Below are 20,981 nucleotides of genomic sequence, written 5' to 3' on the forward strand. Positions count from 1 at the left end.
GACAGCCAGTTAGATTAGATAATTTCAATCTATTTTGGGCATCAATACAGAATATAAAAGACTATTCAGCTTGTCACAAAATACTACAAGGCTCTAGAATATCAGTTCTCTGGATTTAACTATAACTGATAGCACCTGTCAGTCTACACTATTACATTCTAGTCAGTCTAGCTAGACAGCTATTTAAAAAAGCTAAAGAAACCCAGTGCATAACTGATTTTATAAACATCAGATCCTCCTTCAGAACATCTATCAAAGACTACCTCAGGATGTTTCTAAAAGAAGGGAGGCTGGGGGATACTACTTTCAGGTTAGAGGAAAGACAAGTTAGTGCAAGATACAAGGAAATATCAGAGGATCAAATATAAACAAAAATCACTTAATCATTGACATAATTTGTTTCAGTAGCATGGGATTCCTGCTAAATAGGCATTTTATCAAGCAGTCCATCAGCACTATCAGGGCAGAAGTTGCAAGAAAGGTCACTGGGGACAGCATGGTGGCACCATGCTCTGATCAGCCACAGGAGCTCATGCCAGTAATGGCATCTTCCTGCTAGAACTTTATTTTATAAAAGGGAGCCTTGTAAACTCATGTGGAAGCGTGCCTGGCTTACAGCTTCTGTCATCATCAAGATAAAAATTAATCTGTGAAAAAAATCTGTGATTACACATATTAATGAGACAGGGAGAAGTGTGCCAGATGAAGCTCAGATAACTGGTGTTGATGAACCCTGCACATACTCCCAACAGGGCAGCTCCCTCTCTGCCTGAGCCAGGACAGAGCCTGAGAGAGCATCTCATCCCACCCCAGCACAAAGCAGGGCCAAATCAGAGCAGGGAGCTCAGGACCTTGTCACATGGTACCTGCAGGACCAGGCTCATGGGAAAAGCTGTCCCCTCCGAAGCACCAAAACAAGGCTTTAAATCACAAAGGCAACTTCCCTGAGAAGTGATGCTCTGTCCCTGCCAGGTACAGAGCACTGCCTGCTGCAGGAAAGGGCTGCTCTAGGTCAGCTCTACTTGCAGAGGCCAAAGATTAATTTAAAGCTGGGACATGGGGAAGGAAAATAAATAAAGCAAAAAAAAAACCCCAACCACCTTGGCATGAAAGCCAAAAACCTTTTTACAGAATTACTTCCAATACCACCTCTTTAAAGCATAACATACTTTAAAACTCTGCAAGATATGAAAGCACTGAGAGCTAAAAAAATTATTTAAATTTTGTTTTAAAACTCTAGATAGCAAAATATATTTCAGAATAGGGTATTTATTCATAGGAAGTTGTTCTGACAATTTGAATTTTCAAGACTCAGCAAAAAACAATAATAAAAATATTCAGAGAGTACAACAAAGGAAACATGCCCTTTGTTTGTTTTACCAGAGGGAAAACAAAAATCCAAATTGTAAACCCCTCTTTAAAGAGCTCAATTCAGTCAGAATCAAACAATTCAGAGTTTAAATGTCTGGGGGAAAAAGAAAACAACTCTAAATTACCCCAGGATTGCATTTTACAATGGCCATTCACCAGCTCATCCTGCACCACAGCACTCAGTAAGACACAGAATTCATCTTATTGCAGAAGGAATAAAATGAAATGGTGGAGTGAGAAATTGCTGTCTTCTAACTGACATTCATTACCATAAATGAGGTTATAAACCAAGGTTCAAGTGCAATACACTTAATGATTTCTGAATTAGCAAAGTCTGGGAAGCAGAAAAACATACAGTGCTTCTTATATCTGCTCTTGATATTTTTAAAATTTATCATGTTATATTTTTCTCTATTTTAAAATATAATTAGAACCCAGGAGAGAATACAAGGGGTGAAGGAATGAAATATAAAACCTTCAACATAAATAATACCATCATCCACAACTTGGTCCAAACTCAGCAAGTTAAAGTCACTCTGCCATTTCTAGCCAAGTACTTGCAATTTAGTTTTAGAATTATTCTTAGCTGACAAACTAATCACAACTGACTAACAGGTAATGGGAATGCATTTATTAAAATATAAACCCAACCAAAACCCAGCAAGTTGTCACCACCAGTTTCTGAACTATCGATTTTTCAAGAACCGGTGTACAAGAGAACTTGCAAGCCTAAAGGCATGTATTATGTTTTACTTGAATTGCAGCTAACATCACCATAAAATTTTATAGCTGAATCTGTCATTGTCACCCAGGGGCAGGAAATACTAACACTGAATTCAGGTACTACTGCCAGAGCTACCCTAAGAAAATACTTGCTACTACTGAGTATTGTCATATCTGAGACAAAAATATGAGCAGTGTTTTAGAAAGTTTTAAATAGTGACTGAATTGTTTAAATTAATTACTAAACAATAAGAATCAAGAAGAGGAATATAAAAATATTTATAATCTGGATCTATTATAACATTATTTTAGGAGCTGAAAACATCTAATCGAGAAGTTACACAGGGTTTTGTCTTGAATTCATAAATCTGTTTCCTCCAAAATGCCTGTACATCTCAGCCAATCATTTAGATATTCATCACTGAAACAGAAAAACATCACTTACACAGAACAAGAAATCAGAGAAATTGTTGTGTCTACTAAAAAGAGGTACTCCTTTGCATGTGAGTTCATGAAAGGATCTTTACAACCAAAATTCTGGACTGGAGCCTAAAAATGAGATGTGTTATTGCTTCGTTCAGAGGTGGATCCTCAAAAGCAATTTCTGACTCTGATGTATGAGTTCATTCATGGAATAAGCTCATAAGGCACCTTCTCACTGTCATTTTTTCCTCCTCTGCTATTTCTCAACATTTTCACCACAACTGCAATATAGCAAAATTGAAAAACCTTGTCCCATTGATCTTCATTTCTGTTTCCTTTATGTTCCATGTGGGGAAACAACAATCCATGAGTTGACAAAGTAAAGAAAAATTCTGCATCACTTGTTATAACTCACAAGTGGTTTCCTGTTACTACAGCAATTAAGGCATGAAAGGCTGCTGACTTGTGCAGGGCTAAATATAAACCTGGCTCTCAGCCGCTTCAGTCACATGCCCAGCAGAGTGAAAGCTGGGCGAAGCTCTGGTACAAATAGACAGAGGAGGCAACAGAAAATTTCTGTACTGCTCTGGACAAGGTAACTATGTCCAAATGAATATTCTGCATAAATACAAATAGGATAGTATTTCTTTAATACTCCCCGTAACCTTGTAGAGAATTACTCAGTGATCATGTTGTATCACCCTCCCTGAAAAACCTTGAAGTAGCAAGAGATTATCACCTTTTTTGAAACTTTTGTTACATCTGCTGGACAGAGCAAAACAAGTGTGCTCCCGAGCCAAGCAATTCCCTTCAGAACACATCCCAGCAGTGACTTCAGGCTCAGTTCACTCTTGTGATCACACTATAGTGAGTATCTCTTACCCTTCCAAAAATGTGGCAGTGCATTCATATCCTTTTAAAGATTCTTGACAAAACAGAGACCTAAGGTGGAAACCCCGACTGGAAATGTAGGAGAAAGCATAAAATGCAAACAGGTAGCCAGAGCGTCAAATCACTGTCCTCATCATTAAGCAGGTTTTATCCTTGACCTAATCCCAATCTCCATCAGTGCCTTATAAATGTGAAGGTCAGCATTTCCACTCAAGTGGGTTCATGCCAAAATAATATTTGCAGCGGTTTGCTTAGAAAGGTCTCAAACCTCAGCTGGGATTAAAGTTAGATTTAAGATGTTTAACTTTTGAAACTCCTCAGGATTCAAGGGGGTTAATCAGCTAAAATGATGACAGCACAGAAAGGATTTGCAGCTTGTAACAGAGATGCAGCATGAGGACAGCAGTAGAGAGTCTGAGCTGTCTCCTTCAGAGAGAAATGTGAAATGTAAGAAAAACAGATGAAGCGTTTGCATAAAAGCAAACTATGTTGCCAGCAACATAGTAACACTGATAGGAGAGCAAACAGGAACAACACCGAGGTCTGATCGGTGTTCCAGAAGTAAATGGTTATACTATTATTTAATGAAAAAAAAAAAAGAAGAAGGTACTCGAGAGCTGGCAAGAAACAAACTTGCTATAGCAATTCCCTCACTGGAAAGAACCATATTCAGAGTTAAAATTCTCTGCCTCAGAAAACCAAATACTCATCCTCCCAAGAGGAGGCTGGCTTTGCCTTCCCTCCTCACCCTCTCCAGTTTAACACTTGAAGACTTCAAGGAGTTCCAGAGAGCCAGAGGAGGGACACCTCCCAGTTGCATGGCAAACTCTTCCATCTTTGGATGAATGAATCTTTGCTTGGGATTATTAACAACCTCTCCACTAAATTTGGAAAAAGATTGGATGAGTCCTTCTGACTAACAGAGGGGAATGAATGCCATCCAAATATATTCATTTAACTGTTTCAGTAAAGTGAGGTTTTGGCATTTCTCTGTCAGCACAGCTTGGGCCCCTCTCAATCAAGGCAGGGATCATTTCATAGTTTTGCAGCTGAGCACAGCAACAGTGCTGAACTGGAAACAAGACCATAGTACCTGTGCGTTATCAGAGTGTGATACCTTCCCATAAAAAAGGACAAGCAAAGCAATTCTGTGGGACACCACAAAAGATTTGTTAACAAAAATTAGCAGCACTCTGTGCACAATCAGAGATCTGATCTATTAGAGGACTTTCATCACCTTTAAATTGAGTTGTGTTATGCAACCCTGATGTCAAGCATGAGAGCTCATGAAATATCTAGGGAGTCTTATGTACAATATCCTTTATTCATTTATGTTCCCCCCCAGGCTCTGTTTTAACAAGAAATCTGAAAAGCTGGCAAAAAACAAGCTTGTTTTATTCCTGCTCCTCCTTTCCCTCATGCCCTTTCCTCTCCTGCACAAAACTATACCTGTTTCCTCAGGAAATAAAGTGAGTGGGAAAATGGGTAAGTTTTAAGAACAGAGAGCAGCATTGGCTTTCAAGCCCAGGTCTGGTACCTGCAGCCAGCTCAGAACCCCTTAGAGGAGACAGCTCACTGACAACAGCCTGTGCAGAATGCAGGGGAACCAGGGCACTCCCTCTTCGACTGCCCTGGCACAAAACTGAGAGTATAAAAACACGAGGGGTTTGTGCCTCAGCAATAGCTGTGCTTCCCACAGCCCCTGGCACCAGCAGTACCTGCACTCAGACAGCAACAACCCTTCCCACAGCCACCACCACCCGCAGGCAGCTGCAGCAGCACAGGAACACCAGGCAGGGGGCTGGTACATTAAATGTGTTTGGTGGGATTATTCTCTTCCTTTAAGAAAACTCAGCCCGGATCTTTACAGAGAGCTGAAGAAAAACTGCCTTTAAATCACCTACCACTAAGTACCAGCCCTCTTGTAAGCAGAAGGTTCCAATCCCTGCCTGAGGATGACCTTGGAAGCAAGTACGACTGCAGAAAGAGGCTTCTGTCTGAAATAACTTTAACTGCATGTAGAGTTTATTGCTCTTCATCTGTCTCAGACTTAATATAGCTACCCAAAATAAGAGAGACAGAGAGAACACATAAACTGAATGATTGTCAAACATTTTGTTACAGACATACTAAATGTAATTACATTCTTCCTAATTTTTCATTGCATCGGGGCATTAAAGACAAAAGTATGAGCTGCCTTGAAGTCCTTAAGAATCTATTAATTCCTGTCAGCAAAAGGAACACCATAACAAACCACTGACAATTTAACTTCCAGCCATAAATTACACTGAAGTAATTTGTGCCTCTGTATAAATGCCTAATGAATACAGAATGCAGTAGCAAAGAAGTTATTCTTAACTCTTCACTTGCAGCTAGAGGTAGTGCAGTAAATTCATCACTTTGATACCCCCTTCCCTTCCCTGTGTAACTTAGCAAAGCCTCATTAGTGAAACTAGCCTGACTCCCTGCATAGTCAAATTGAAGCTGCAGACTGCTTTCTCCAGAAAACAGCTGAAGGAATGATTCTAATATAAAAACAGATAAAATCACTTCACATGAAATGTAAAATATTTTATTTTGGCTTTTGTGTTATAAGAGTATGGAATATCTACTGGGTTGTTATGCAGCTACATTATGCAATAATTTATTCTGCATGTGAATTTAAAGTTCTAACAAAAAACTCACTCTGTTCACAAAAATTATCTGAAATATTAAGATTGATGGTTTTGTAAATAAAGTCATACAGAAGGAAGAAGCAGAAGACTAAGCCTACTGTGTTCTACTCTTTCTAAAAGTGAAAAGTTCTGAGCTCACTTTTTCTTCTTTCAACCAACTGCCTTTAACTCTGCAGAACAAAAAAAATCCTTCTCCTGGTCAGTGTTTCTCCAGCCTCTGGCAAGTATGAGGCCTCTCTCAGGGGGATTCAATTGCAAGTGCATCCCTGCAGCTTCCAGCTGCAGTCAACACAAGCTTCAGTTCCCTTCACATCCCTTCACGTGCCAGCTGTGCACACACTCTCTCTAAAGCTGCTTTGGGACCTCTGCTCTATGAAAAGCTGCACATCTGGTCCATCTATTTAATTCCAATGCTTCTTAACTTTATCAGGAAGTACCCAGTGTCAGTTTATGAAACACATGGTTCTGCTACTTAGGACAGTTTTTGTTTTTCAACTTTACACATTTCCCCTTTGCCACTGACAGGTTTTTTTCACCTGTTCTTTTTGTCACAGCTTCACTGTAAGCAAGCAGCAGAATCCTGTGGGTGCTGGAATTACACCCTTCACCTCCAGTTCTGCTAATCAGCTTGAGAATTAGTGAAGTACAAACACAAATCCTTGGCTCAGAGTTTTCTGCAGGCATAAGCCTATTTTGTTTGCCACAGAAGAGGAAATACAGAATCTAATGTATTTAACACTTCTCCCCGTGGCAGTGGAAAATATGCTGTGGCACTGCCCACATCAGTGGCATACTGCAATGCCACTGTTTACTGGAGATCTTAATGAAATATGCACCCCTATAGTTTTTCATGCTGTGCAATGGAGACTGATCACAGCATGCCTCCAGTATTCTTCCCTCCCTTGTTCTCTCCTCCCTCTGCTTCTCCAAAATCTGTGCAATGTTTACACAGCCTCTTTTCCAGCAGCAAGGAATGGGATGGATTCAGGCTGAGGTTGCTTTTTGCAGTGCTGAAGCAAAGAACTGTAGGATGTGGGGGAGCAGCCACTCAGACCATGATGAATAACCCTGAATAGAGAGCCAGAGGAAGGGAGAGGAGAGACAGCTCCCTTGCTAGTCACAAGACAAATGTTGAGGTAAAAAAATATAATTGCAAGTAGTTGCCAAAACTGCAAAGGTAACCTGGGAGATCAAACCAGTATTGCTCACTAGTGCAAGTCACCATGTGCTGTTAGCAACACAGAGATCCCAGAACAGACTCCTGCCTGAGGCACAAAAACCCTCCTGGCACTTCCCATGAGAAAACTGAAAGGCAGAACCTTAGGTCAAATAGGAAACTGCACCCTGAAGTGATCTAAAGTCACCTTGTTACTGCAAGGCGTGATTTGATACTTTTCCTCCTGATCATGTATTTGGGACTTCTCCTTTATTCTGGCATTTGTTCTTAGGTACACAGCCAAGCCCAGAGAAGACCAGCAGTGCTAGCATGGGAAACAGAATTGAGACTTGCATACTCAGAGGTTTTTGGGACAGGGAAAGAACAGAACACTCCTTACAACAACACGAGTGAAGCCAGCAGTAAATCCACACCCATATGGCCAAGTCACATCCACTACACATCACCTTATCCACAGCTCATCCAGGCCTGCTCTTACTTACTGTGGGAAAAACAGGAAAATTCTTTACCTCCACAGCTGGGAAAAAGTAATTAAAGTGAGCTTTTTTTCTTTTTTAAACTGAGCTTTTAACACAGGATCAGGCATAAATCACAGTATAAAACTCAGCCACAGTAATGTGCAACTGCAAAAACTGATATAAGCATAGAAATGAGGTAGACACAATAGGTTCCTAGCACCCAACCTTGACAGCGAAAACTTCACAAATCCAGAGACTTTTTTTTTTTGCTTTGTTTTGGTAAACCAGATCAAATAAATAAGTAAAAATCTTATAAAACATCACATATAATTCCAAATGAGAACAGCTTATTTCAGCCTGGGCTATTTGTGATTTATCAGAACTCATCTGCACATTGGTACATTTCTTCTGCTTAGGGAAAGGGACACTGAATCAGGAGTCTTGGATATTTGCAAGAGGAAAAGGTCACCTGGCTGATTATTTATAACAGCACTGTCACTTTTGCAGCTAACTATTTACTTGATTTACTTTACTCCATAAAATAATATAAATAGATATGAAACTGGGGAAGGAGTGGTGGATTTCAAGCTGTTCTCCTATCTTTTCTTTATGACAAAAATCTTTATTAGACAAAATGGCTGTAAATCTAGCTGAAAATTCTTAAATCTCAATCTTGAGTGCAACAGTTAATTTTACATTTGTAACATCACAGCTTTGCTTGCACTTTGTGAAGATCAGTCTGTTGCCAGAACTGAAGCAAAGAAACAACTGGGTCAAAAGGTTATCTGTAATCTGAAAATACAAACTGATGGTATTTGAAAGGGTAGCTGGCTAAAGAAATTGGTTTGTTCCATGCATATTTTTCTCCAGCTTTCCACAAAATTAAACAAAGCAAATAAAACACAGTTTCTACCAATTCAGATTGCTATGAAAGATGGGATAATACCCTCGTGGAGACTGACAATTCACACCCTTACTGTAAAATAAATTACAGCAAACCGGCCAGCACTAAGGGATAGATCACTGCACAAAGTCAAAGGCTATCAATTGTAAATAATTTTAAAAGTTGCTATAACAGTACAATAACCAGAAACTGATAATGCCTAAAAGAAAAATGTAGCAAGTCAAAGTGCAGCAATTACTTGCTGGTTCCCAGTAAGCATTTGGACCACTGAGCTTTATGGCAACACAACTTTACATACGACAACACAACGCAATGTACAGACCTCTGTCCATGGCATGGACAAGAATCACATACCAGGGACTGTCTCCTAACCCTCTCTCAAGGCTTCCAGAACGTTTTGAAAGTGCTTGTGCCCAGACAACAGGTCCCAGACTATCTCCAAGAAGTGAGCTTTGGGAACCTAAGGCCAGGCCACTGTGGACACTGTATTTGGCTCCTCTCAGCTGAAGTTGGTTTAATGTAGAAATCTTTTTGTCTCAAACTTTTCCATTTTTCCTAAAATTAGAAAGATTTTTCGAAGTTGTGTCCTTCTCCCTTCTCAGGAGCCTTTCATCAGGATCACTGCCAAACAGTAAGGCATGTTTTAATTCTGGAAATGCCTAAAAGCCATGAAGTATTTAAGAGCATTGAGGAAAGGTTTTATCCCTACACACAGCAGCAGGAGATAATAAAACAAACCACATGCTTCTTATAGGAGAGTTGATACAGAATATGATCCAACTCAAAATAGTCTTAAATATGTTCCTATTTCCCCTTTTTATTATCTAGAGAAAATAATGTGATTTTAAAAAGAAAATGACCTGTTAGTATCTGTCAAGTATCTCAGTCTAAATAAAATTTAATAAAAACTCAAAAGATACTCAAAAATCAATTAACATGATGAGCCCATCACATACAAAAGGAAACTGGCAGCTGATGCAGGAAAAAAGTATAGCAAGTAGCAAGTATCATTATGTTTTATGGCTGCTAGGGAGGGTATTTTATTAACAATTAGCATATAAATATCTAAGAATCCTAAGTAAATGAACACTGGAAAAAAACACTGGAAAAAAGCTATGGTTTTATATTCTGTAGTTTTGAATGAAACATGCACTCTGCTGGGTTGAAAAAAGTATTCTGTGGGCTTTGCCTTAAAATGCTCCCCATGTTTTAGAGGAAGCATGTGTTTCAGGCATGAGTTAGTCACGTTCCAAAAATTCCATGTTCATTCACTGTTAAAGGAAGTTCTCACACACAGCAACAAAACAGAAACAAAAAGGCATGCTTTCAGAATATTTGAAATATCACTGTGCTAATTTAAGGATAAAGTAGAAAGAGGGTACAAGGCAGCTCACATATTCATGTCCAGCTTTCCCCAAAATGAGTCGTTCTTGCAAAAAAAAATTCTAACAGCACAAGGACTCAAAACACCTTCTTTAAGTACTCTGCTTGCATATCTTATTTTTTCATTTATTTGTTGTTTTTATAAAGGATTTTTTTCTGAAGACAACAGATCCCTCTGCAGTTTCATATTTGGATTGATTAAATAATAAATAAGGCTGACTAAAGCTAAGAGTTTTCAGCTGAATGAGTCAGCTTTAAATAATTTCTTTCTAAGAGAAACTGGAAGACTTTCTTTTCTTTTAATTGAGGTTACACACTGGAACCTCTGTGTTCACAGAATAAACATGATCTATTTCATTCATCCCCGATACAGGGAGATATAAATGTTTTAAATCTATCACTCTCAAGGGTTTAAGTTGCACTCTAAGCAAAAGCTGCATTTCAAGTGATCTTCTGTAAAAAGCCCTGAATCAAAAGCAGCTTTTGTACTGGCCAAGAGAGTTATTGGGAGACAGATTTTCCTTTTAGTTCTAAAATGTACTATTTTACAAAAGACAGTGGAAGAAAATGGCTAAACATTCAGATATTTTTTCTGATTTGTGATTTAAAAGAAACTTGTGCATGACACCTATTTTATATTCACCACATGCTTAAACACATGCAAAAGACAAAACAAATTTTAATTGAAGCAATCTTTTATTTTAATTGAAGCAATCTTATTTTACCTTTGGCAGGAAGGGGCAAAGGCAGTTAACTAAATAATATTTTTTAATAATAGTATTATTTCTGCATTATATTTGGACCATGTAATTTAATGCACATCACTTTCCAAGACAAAAGCAAAAGGTAGCCTACAATGAGCTGCTTCAAAAAAATGAAGTTGTTTCATTACCTGAAATCTCTGGTCAAGTAATAACTAGAAACTGTAGTATAATGCAGTCATTTCCAACAGATCTATGCTTGAAACACCTTGGTCAAATTAAGTGTAAGTACCTGAAGATGTGGATTGCTGAAAATCTTGAGACTGAAGGCTTTATATGAATTCAAACAAAAACTGTGTACTTTTATTTCTTGCAGCAATACATGCCAAATGCATCAAAATAAGCATGCAGGAAGTCTCTCAAACCAGCAGCCTGCTGGCCTTATGCAATGCACATGTCAGCAAACACACTTTTCCATTTGGGTTTTTTCTACTGTACCAATACTGGTCGTCTCTGATGACTCTACCTCCTCTGCTGGCTTCTCACGTGGTACCAGTGGTTTAGGATACCTGAATGCTACAACGAGTTTTCAAAAGCAAAACAGCAATCAGTCATTATTTAAAAACTTCCAATCAATACTGGAGCATTCACCAGCAAGAAAAGATCCTTTATAAATATTAAGACTGGATTTCTGTGGGTTTTCCACCAATTCCACTTGATTGTTTGCAGGATTTTCTCTGCAAAAAATAGACAAAGTTTCTGCATTTAAGCAGACTAGAACCTGCTTTAAGTTACATGAGCAAGTAAAACTTAAGAATATGGAAGCAAATCAAACCACAACAGTAAAAGTATGAACTTCAGAAAACATTACCTTGCTGCAGGTGGTTCAAAGGCAGACAGTTACAGCTGACATTTTCATAGAGCAGTTTCAGAACGGTTTTACCATGGGTGATATGCACCGATTTTCTTGTTTATGACATTAAACCTCATTAAACCTAAATTACCTAATAATCCATGTTTGAAGGGATTTAATGATCATCTAGTTCCAACCCCATGGGACACCTTCCACCAGACCCTTGTTGCTTCAAGCCCCATCCAACCTGGACTTGTAAGGAAAGGGGCACTCACAGGTCTTCTAGACACCTTATACCAGTGTCTCACCACCCCCAAAGTAAAGAATTTCTTCATAATCACTAATTTAAACCTATCCTTCTCCACTTTAAAGCTATTACCTCTTGTCCTATCACTATATGTCTTTGTGCAAAGTCCTCTCCAGGACACTTGGAAACCCCACTTATGTGCTGCAATGTGCTACAAGGAATCCCCAGGGCCTTCTTTTCTCCAGGCTGAACAGCGCAAACTTACTCAGCCCAGAGAAGCAGAGGGGCAGACACTGATCTTTTGTATGTGGCAGACTACAGGGAAAGGCCTCAAGTTATGTCAGGGGAGGATGAAGCTGGATATTAGGAAAAGGTTCCACACCCAGAAGATGGTTGGGTCCTGCAAGAGACTCCCCAGGGAAATGGTCACAGCACCAATCCTCAGAGAGCTCAGGAAGCATTTGGACAATGCTTTCAAGCACATGGTATGACTCTTGGGGGTGTCCAGTGCAAGGCCAGGACCTGGACTCAATGAATCTTGTGGTCCCTTTAAACTCAGGATATTCTATGGCTCTGTGATTTGGAAGGTTCAGACATAAATGAAAATGATCAGTAGAGCTTCAGCAGCACTTTTCCTTCTCCACTCTGCCTTCATGAGAGGGCTCTGACACACAGGGTGGAAGGTGGGGGGTATATTTAAAAAAAAAAAAAATTGCAAAAGCAAAATGCACCACATCCTTCCATCTGAAATCCAGTATTTCTTTCACCACCTAGTATTTTTGACTCAGCAGTGAGATTAGTAAATCCTGGCGTAGGCTGCTATGGTCTAAGAGCTTAAAGGAACTCACACAGGCAGGCTGGCAACACTTTGCCATTTTACCATCTTGACAGGGCACTTCAAACTTGTGAATTAGACACTTGCCAGCAGTCTGCCAGAACACCTTTTCCTAGAACAGCAATCAAACACTAGAGTCTATAAAAATATTGACCTAGGTCACAGGAAGGGAGAGGGAAGTAGATGACATTGCTCCACACACGGTGTGGCCTACACCTGCATATGCTGGGTCTGTGAAGGAGAGAGGAAGAGAGAACTGCCCCCACCAGGTGCCATGTCAAAGCACAACGGCATGAACAGCTCCTCCCAGCTCAACAGGCTGAGGGCAGTCCTCACCACAAACCTCACACTCATACTGTGAAATCACTGTTCAAACAAGACAAGTACTTCCAGAAGGATGGAATTATGCTTTGTTGTGTTAGCACAGAATTAGTTCTAAACAAAAAGAGGCACTAAAATTCAGCTGGTTCTAAACCACCATGGCAGATGAACTAGTTTGTTCATATCAGCAAGAAGCATCTGACTCATGCAACAGAGGGAATCTTTTTCACAGGAGACTTGTTTAGATGTCTAAAAACTTCTGTGAAATCCACCTGTCTTTGTTGACATTGCATCTTTTGAATTAACTTTTCTTTGTAAAGCTGTGGAAGTAGAGGCACATAGGCTCAAATACTCCCTAAGCTATTCCAGTAAACTAGGAAGCCCATAAATTTAACACCAGAACATAAGCCAGTGAGGTTTCTTCTGACACCAAATAAGATTTCACCCAACAATAGCTAAAACCTTACGAATTCCCTCCAAGATTCTGCACCAGCTTTCAGCCCAACTGAATGCAAGGAGGTGGAGGTCTTTACCTGCATACAAGATTTGTGTTTCGGTTTTTTTTTTAAACAAGATGCAGTAACTTGAACTTATTAACAGTTTTCTATCAGAATGAGCTGTTTATTTATGTATCTCAGATTATTATGTATAGTATGACATCCCAGTGTCTTCAAAGAGAATCTAGCTAGAAACTGCATTCTCCAAAACCTTCAAATTACATGACAAAACCAGCTGTCAAGACTCATTGCTATGGTGTTTTTGTATGTTTTCCAGGTAATACACAATCTCAACAGGCAGCCAAAGAAGAAATTCTGCTTTGAAAGAGACCTTGTATTGAGCAATCATATCACAGAAATCTTACCCTAAAAATATAAAATGCAACTGGGTGCTTTCTAGGAATTGTGTTTAATGTATACACATTATATACTAAAAGCATCTATTTTATGTATTATATACAGACATACATATGTATTTTATGTGTATGTACAAAAAAATGGGAAAATAGGGGTTTTTTTCCCCATCTTTGCAACAAAAGATGGGAAAAGAAAGGAGTCTCTCACTGTCAAGACCTGAGATTTTTTAGAGGCCCTAGATAATCACTGTGTTAGTAATATTAATGAAAAGTAGTTAGATCTGGGCTCAAGAATATTGCAAAGCAGCACATAAAAGACCAACAGTACCCTAGGAAACATTAAAGACACACCAAAAACGCCAAGTTTAGTATTCATTACTTTAAAAAGTCAAACCCTTTAGTATTTTCCCTCATTACCAGGCCTGCTGCACTGCTCACAAGTGCATCTTTTATGAACTATCTCATATCATACACTGGAAACTAAAGGTAGAAACCCTGAACATAAGCTCCTTAAGAAAAAAGTTCCATCTTCTTTCTAATGCCACTTTTGTCAATGGAATACTGTTATAGAAGGCAGAAGCATTAAATAATTCTCCACATTTTCTGAAAGACTTTACACTTTCATCTTCATCATGCAAGAAAGAAACAACAGAAATCTGACTATGTGAAGCCAACAAAACTAAGCCTTGATTACAGGGCACCACTTCTAGAAACAGAAAACAGGACTATTACATTTGAAATCAACTGGCCTACTTGCTTCTTCAGTGTTCCTGTAACTATGACAATAGGAATATATGAATTACTTGTATTCAATTCCACATGTATCATCTCCATCCAGTATGGCTGGGTGTGGCTGACCTGCTTCCAAGAAAAACAAGCTAAAATTTGAAAACTTTGTTTCAAAGATCACTGTGGGAAAATGGGACACTTCATTCATCTTTCCAAGGTTCAAAAGGGAAGAAAAAAAAATACTTAAAAACTTCAATGCAGAAGGAAAACTAAATCCAGATGAGAAAGGATTTGCAGCTGTCTTCAGAAAGAACAGCTCAGTGATGTTTTGACTAAATTTTAAGATAGGAAGACACAGATTATAGTCTAAATCAGGACAGTTTTCAAAACATTTTCCGAGAACTATTATATCAAGGTTCAGTTTCACAGTCTTCCTCCAGCTTCTAGTATGCAAAACACATACATGAATTTAAACTCAGGCTTTCAGCTCTCAGCCATCACACGCTCACAGACAGAGCTCTGTCTACTGAAGCACTAAAACAAACAGCAGAATTTCAGTCAGTGTTTGTTCATAAGCTATACTGCTTAACTGACCTCTAGTGCCCAGTACCTGGAAGCTCCATAAACCTCCAGGTAATACAGGTGGCAAGGTGACAAGAGAAAGGAACATATTCACAAACCTCTCCCCACCTACAGTTTCTCGTGACTACAGCACAAACAGATGTTTTAAGTTTCAAAAATGCTTCAGAGACTCACCTAACTTACAGGTAACAGCTACAGCTCACCTACCTGAGGACCGTCCTTCAGCGTAGCAGCCGCAGCAAAGCCTGGGTTTCCCCTCAGCCTCTGCCATTAGCGGAGGCCACAGATAGTGTGTCCTGTCATACTGCGTGCTAGGGCAATTAGCTGGTGGAACTGCATCCTTCTGGTGGTAGGCCTGGGAATGGGCTGAGGAACTTGCCCCATTTGGTTCTTGATGTGCCCAGGTCTCCCCATATTGCTGACAGCCTCCCCTAGCTGATATGGGGTCTGTTAGGGCACAGAAGAGGTAGTGAAGGAAGAAGGTCAAAACTTAGCCCAGTAAGGACTGTGTTAAGAAGGGTATGGACTAACACCTCCCTTTCCATAAAAAATATGAAAAGATCACAGGTACAAAACAAGCTTAAGCACAGTAGCAAAACTGCATAGGCATTTCGTGATTAAGGAGAGACTGATTTTTCAGGCTCAAACACAACACGAGAATTTACACAAGCAGTAAAGAAGAGAATTTGAAGGCTGCATTTGGATCACTTCCATTGGAAATCAACACAAAAGTACAACCAGTGACCTCAGCTAAAGAATCAGCTGTTGGAAGCTATAGCATGCTGCCAACAAATGAGAAGGTTGATAAGAAACACAACATCTCTAAAACAATTTTTTCTTGGCTGAACTCATAATTTGTAAAGATCAAAAGTGACACTAGTCAATCAGAGAAAGTACCTGGAAAGCAAGGCACAAACAGCTCCCCCCTCATCTGCTACTCACAACCTGCGTACCTGTTCAGGTCATTGCTACACAGTCACCATTTCAACAGCAGGAAAGAACAAGAATACAAATTATTTTGTAAATATAATAAGGCATTTTAAATACAGAATACAAACATCTAGCTCAGAAAAGTCTGTAATTTTATTTCAAGTGTATCCCTTCTATCCACCTTATCTTCTTCTGGCACTCCACAGCATTGAGAGTGATGATACATATCCTACACCTCTCTGCCCTTCTACATGCCAAATCTGAGACTTCAGTAACAATCCTCCACAGAAAACAGCTGTGGGCAATAAATCCAAGATAGGTTTTTTTACTCCAATTTCTATTTAACAGACTTACTAGAAGCTGTTTTCACTTATGACTTTTCATTATTTGTAACATGATGAAACAGAATTTCTTATAGGTAAAAGCCAACAGCTGTTAACATACTGCAGTCTGGTAAAAACATCCCATGAATAGAGCTGGCTAAAGAAAAAGGTTATCTAAAAAAAAGCCTTATCAAGCTAGATGGGCAGATCAAGAATCGGACTCCAAGGATGAGGTCTGATGGCACTAAAACATTTCATGCAGCCCTTAACCTGTGAGACTACTAAGCCCACAACTGAGATTTTGCTGAAACAATCTCTCCAGCAAGATTAATGATTACAGTTTCAGGCACAAGTGAACTGCATTTTCCACTAGTAGAATAAACATAAAACCAACTAATAATCTCCCATGTGGTAAAATGCCTGAATTCAAACTAATGCTTTTCTTACTTTGCTTCTAAATCCTGAATCATCAGAAAGCCACAGCATTTTACACAAATAGATTTTCATATTATAACTAATACCATCTGAGCAACAAGATATTAAATATGACCATCTATTGATTTATGTCTGTATAAACGTTGAGATACCATACTGAAATTTTAAAGTCTCATTTTGACAGCCACCACACAATCCTCCAGATACACAGCTCCGTTCTGTTTAACCTGAGCAATAACTGATGAGACACAAACTCACACAAAAACCTCATGGCAAGAACCCTTCAGAAGCTGAGAAGGATTTATTTGGGAAGAGTATTAGTTGTTAGTATCCAAAAGTTAGTGTCAACTTACAGTTAAAAGCATTCTACCCTCTGTGTTGTAAAACAAATAAAACTGATTCACTGTCTGCAAAACAAAAGCGCTGCTGCTCCCAAAATGAGGCGTTTTAAGTGCACTACTCTCACTCTAGAAACAGTAAGTAGTGTTTATATGCCAAGTGTGTTACAAACAAAACCAAAGAGATACTTGAAAGGATTCCATCCCTTCACAAAATCAACACTTTGACAGCTGACCCCCAGACCTGCTCTCTGCCCACCCGCAATTTTTTCCACATATCTACAGAGGAGCCACAAGGCACAGAAATGCCCTTTCCAAGGGCACTACTATCAAAGTCACAAAGAGGCCTAGATCAAATGTACAGTGATCTCTTAAGTACCCGCTATCATCTTCGCTGCAATAGGGATTGTAAATTACAGCTGAGGATCAGAACTAGAAGTAAGGAGGTTGTAATTAAGAGGATTTGGTTTTGTCAGATTTTGATTTGTTTAAGGAACAGTGTCAAGTTAGCAAGAACAGTTGGATCAGACGAGAAAAATCACTGTAAATTACTTTAATTGGCGTTGCATAGCCCTACGCTTAGAGACACATCTATAAACCTCCCCAGCACATACACACCTTCCCGAATGAGAACCGACACTTCCAAGAAGCAGCGCCGGTAGCTCTCTGCGCAGGAAAGTGTAACTCATGAATGAGCACCCAGAGCAGCAGCCCGGCGTCTCTTGAAAGGTCTGAAATCAATTTACTGCTGCCCTGGTGTCAGGAGGATTTTATGAGACACACTTTCCTACTCCCATTCCAAAAAATGGCCACCCGTGGCTCTCCGAAACACCCGGCGGGATGACAGATTTGGCACGCTGGACCGATTTAAGTTCAAAAGATGCTGCGGATGCTTCTGGAAACTAAATTTCAGGTCGTGCGCCTCATTTATACCCAACTACGCGAACACAGCAGAGGTGAGCGCCTCTCGACGCCTCCTCTGGCTGCAGTTTCCCACTCGCCCGAAGGAATCGCTTGGGAAGGGAGGGCGGGAGGACCCCCAAACTTCGGAGGCTCAGCCCCCGCTCCGGCCCGGCCCTCCCACCCCAGCCGGGCTCGGGGTGGGTCGCGGCTCACCTTGGGCGATGGCGATGGACTCGAAGCGGTGGAGCTCCCGTAGCAGGCAGCTCCGCTCGGTGGAGTGCAGGCTGTAGATGAAGTCGCGGGCCCCCTGCGCTGTGTTCAGCGCCTCCATCGGCTCCTTTTTGGGGTGGGTGCCGAGCGCCCGCGACCCCCGCGGGAGGAGCAGCCCCTCGGCGCCGCCCCGCAGGTTGCCCAGGCGGCGGCGGCAGCAGCACCGCGGGCCCCGCAGCGAGCCCAGGCAGGACGAGGGGACGGCGGCGGGGCCCCCCGGCCGCCCCAGCAGCAGCGCCGCCCGGCCGAGCCACGCCGACATGGAGCCGGGGAAGGGCGCGGCGCTCGGGCCGCCAGAACCGCCCGCGGCCGAGTCGCCCGGGCCGCGCTCCCGCGGCTGCTCCGCCGGTGGGGCCGGGCGGTCCGCGCCAGGCACCGCCCCGCTAGGCTCCCGCCAGCAGCGGCGGCAGCGCCGCCCCGGCCCGGCCCCGCTCCCAGCCCCGCTCCGCTCCGCTCGGGGAGCCGCGGCCGCAGGGCGGGGCGGGCGAGCCCCAGGGGCGGCCCCGCGCAGGCGCCCGCCCGGCCGCTCTGAGGGGAGCGGGCCGGCAGCGCCCGGCAGCTCCGAGCGCCGGCCTGGGCAGCGCCGTGTCCCGAGCGCCTCACGCCGCGCTCTCTGTCACGGTGCTCGGAGCCCACTGGGCCCCTGGCAGCGCCGGGCTCCAGCAGCTTAGCAAGGCAACAGAAGCGAGGTTTTGCTTGTCTTTCCCGTTTTCCAGGCCCTTGCCTTAGAGTATTGCGGTGTTGCATCACCCGGTTTTGGATTTAGTACACTTCGCTTGCATATAGCGGTTGTGTTCTTTTAAATTAACTGGCAGGTATTCTGTCTGACCCACCCGGAACAGTTAATTAAAAAAAAAAACCAAAACCAAAAATAGAAACAAAAACCAAAACAACAAAAAAAAAAAAAAAACAAAACAAACAAAAAAAAAACCTAACACGTTCAGGACAGAATTTAAGTCTTGAGGGAGCAGAGGTTGCTTTAAAATCAGGTTTGGTTTTAAACCTATCTTAGCTTCGCTGCTATGAATACCATCCATGTGGATTAATCCACAATTGTTCCGTATTTTGTCAAAACACTGTATTTAAACTGTATTAGGTATTGCAATTAGACTGCAAAGAACCTAAACAACCACAAGGGACTCACATCTTTTTATGCCTAGTTCAATTAGTACGAAGGTGACTTCAGAAGGCTCAGAATTTACTGCTATATCTCTAGTTCTTTAACACCAGAGGTACCAGACCTACTGATGTCCATCCAGGTGCTTTCTTCAGCCAGGGGGATCTGCTGCCTTCCTGGAGGAATGCAAATGGAAAGTTTTAACTTTGCATGAAAAAGCAGCATTTTCTTTCCATTCCCATAGCTGCAGAGTTAACATATGGTATAAAGACAAAGATCTCACGATAAACAGAGGTGCCTTGCATAGACTGTGCATTCAAAGCCATGGGTTTTTACATATACTACATTTACAGTACAGAGGGAGCAGAAAGTGAGTGCAGAAATGTAGAAAATAAGTTGTAAAGGCCTGGATATAGAATATTTTAATTCTCACCCTGTTAGTGAAATAGTGGAGATAGATGAGTATCGACTACTATTTTCATTTAAATACAATTTTTCCATCCATCTAATAGAGCCTGCCTCTGAGAGTTTTTCTTTTCAATTCTGTCTCTCTGCATGCTCCTGATCCAGAGGCATTAAGCTTCTGATGGTTTTCAGAACTGTGCTTATCTTCCCAATTGTTTCATTGACAAAGTGGAATCTTCTGCTACTCTTTGGGGGAAATACGAAAATGAGTAATACTTTTCAATCCCGGAGAACTGTAACAACAATATTCATAAACTTGTTCAAAAATGCTGTTCAAATTTTGGTAACCAGATCACTTTTACAGTAGAAATGCATGCTTTCTATACATGGAAAGGCAGGACATGCAATGGGACTACAAACACCTGAAAAAAATGCCACGTGAAAAATAAATTTAAAAAAACTTTCTAGAGGCCAAACCTTTGAAACTTCAATTTGACATATTTCTGATTGTGTTATATATTGCATTTGATTTTACGTTTACACAGCTGGATTGCACCAGACTACAGAGACAGAGCAAAGAAGGAACACTGACCTCTGGCAAGAAAAGAGACTTTATCTCTTTCCCAGCACTGCAGCCCATGTCACACTGTACAGATATTACAAAAGATGATTGCATCTGGATTATTCTTGGGGTGTTTTGACAGGACTCAAAACATTGCAGGTCTTTTCAGACACTGAAGGACAATGAGAGCAGGAAGTTTCTAATGTAGCCTTTAGGTATTTGCTGTATAGGAATTTTCACTCTACAGAGAGGTGCAAAGACATTATTTAAGTAGACAATATATATGAAAATACAAGTCATTACTTGTGTGTCAGGATTGACATGAGGGTTTAGCAGACTATAAATTCTTCTGTAGCCATCAGCTGTGGTTTACACCTTTTCAAGCCTTTAAACTATATTGAACAAATTGGAATAAAAATGTAATTAGAAGGACTATTCTGCAAGGACAGGAAATTACCTAAGTAACCTAATAGGTTTATTCCATAATTTTTTGTTGGAGCTTTTATTTTATGAAAGAGGGAAATTTAAACCATTGGCTGAACTGACACTTTAATTAATCAGACTGTCTACTT

The 20,981-nt window shown here is 40.9% G+C and overlaps 1 protein-coding gene across 2 annotated transcripts in view; it reads right to left on the minus strand.

Annotated features, from left to right (window-relative positions):
* Window positions 1-18,670, minus strand: part of TMEM65 (transmembrane protein 65) — a 30,914-nt gene extending 12,244 nt beyond the window's left edge. Inside the window, exons 1-2 of one of the 2 annotated variants that reach the window (XM_062491592.1) lie at window positions 18,269-18,670; window positions 15,334-15,573 (exon numbers count right to left, since the gene is read on the minus strand). In XM_062491592.1, the coding sequence (XP_062347576.1) occupies window positions 15,334-15,573; window positions 18,269-18,587 (559 nt within the window). In that variant the 5' untranslated portion in view covers window positions 18,588-18,670. The remainder of the gene's footprint in view (window positions 1-15,333; window positions 15,574-18,268) is intronic. The other variant, XM_062491602.1, reaches the window with a different exon arrangement.
* Between the last annotated feature and the right edge of the window lie 2,311 nt (window positions 18,671-20,981).

The sequence above is a fragment of the Cinclus cinclus genome, chromosome 1, assembly GCF_963662255.1.
Source record: "Cinclus cinclus chromosome 1, bCinCin1.1, whole genome shotgun sequence".
NCBI classification, from domain to species: Eukaryota; Metazoa; Chordata; class Aves; order Passeriformes; family Cinclidae; genus Cinclus; species Cinclus cinclus.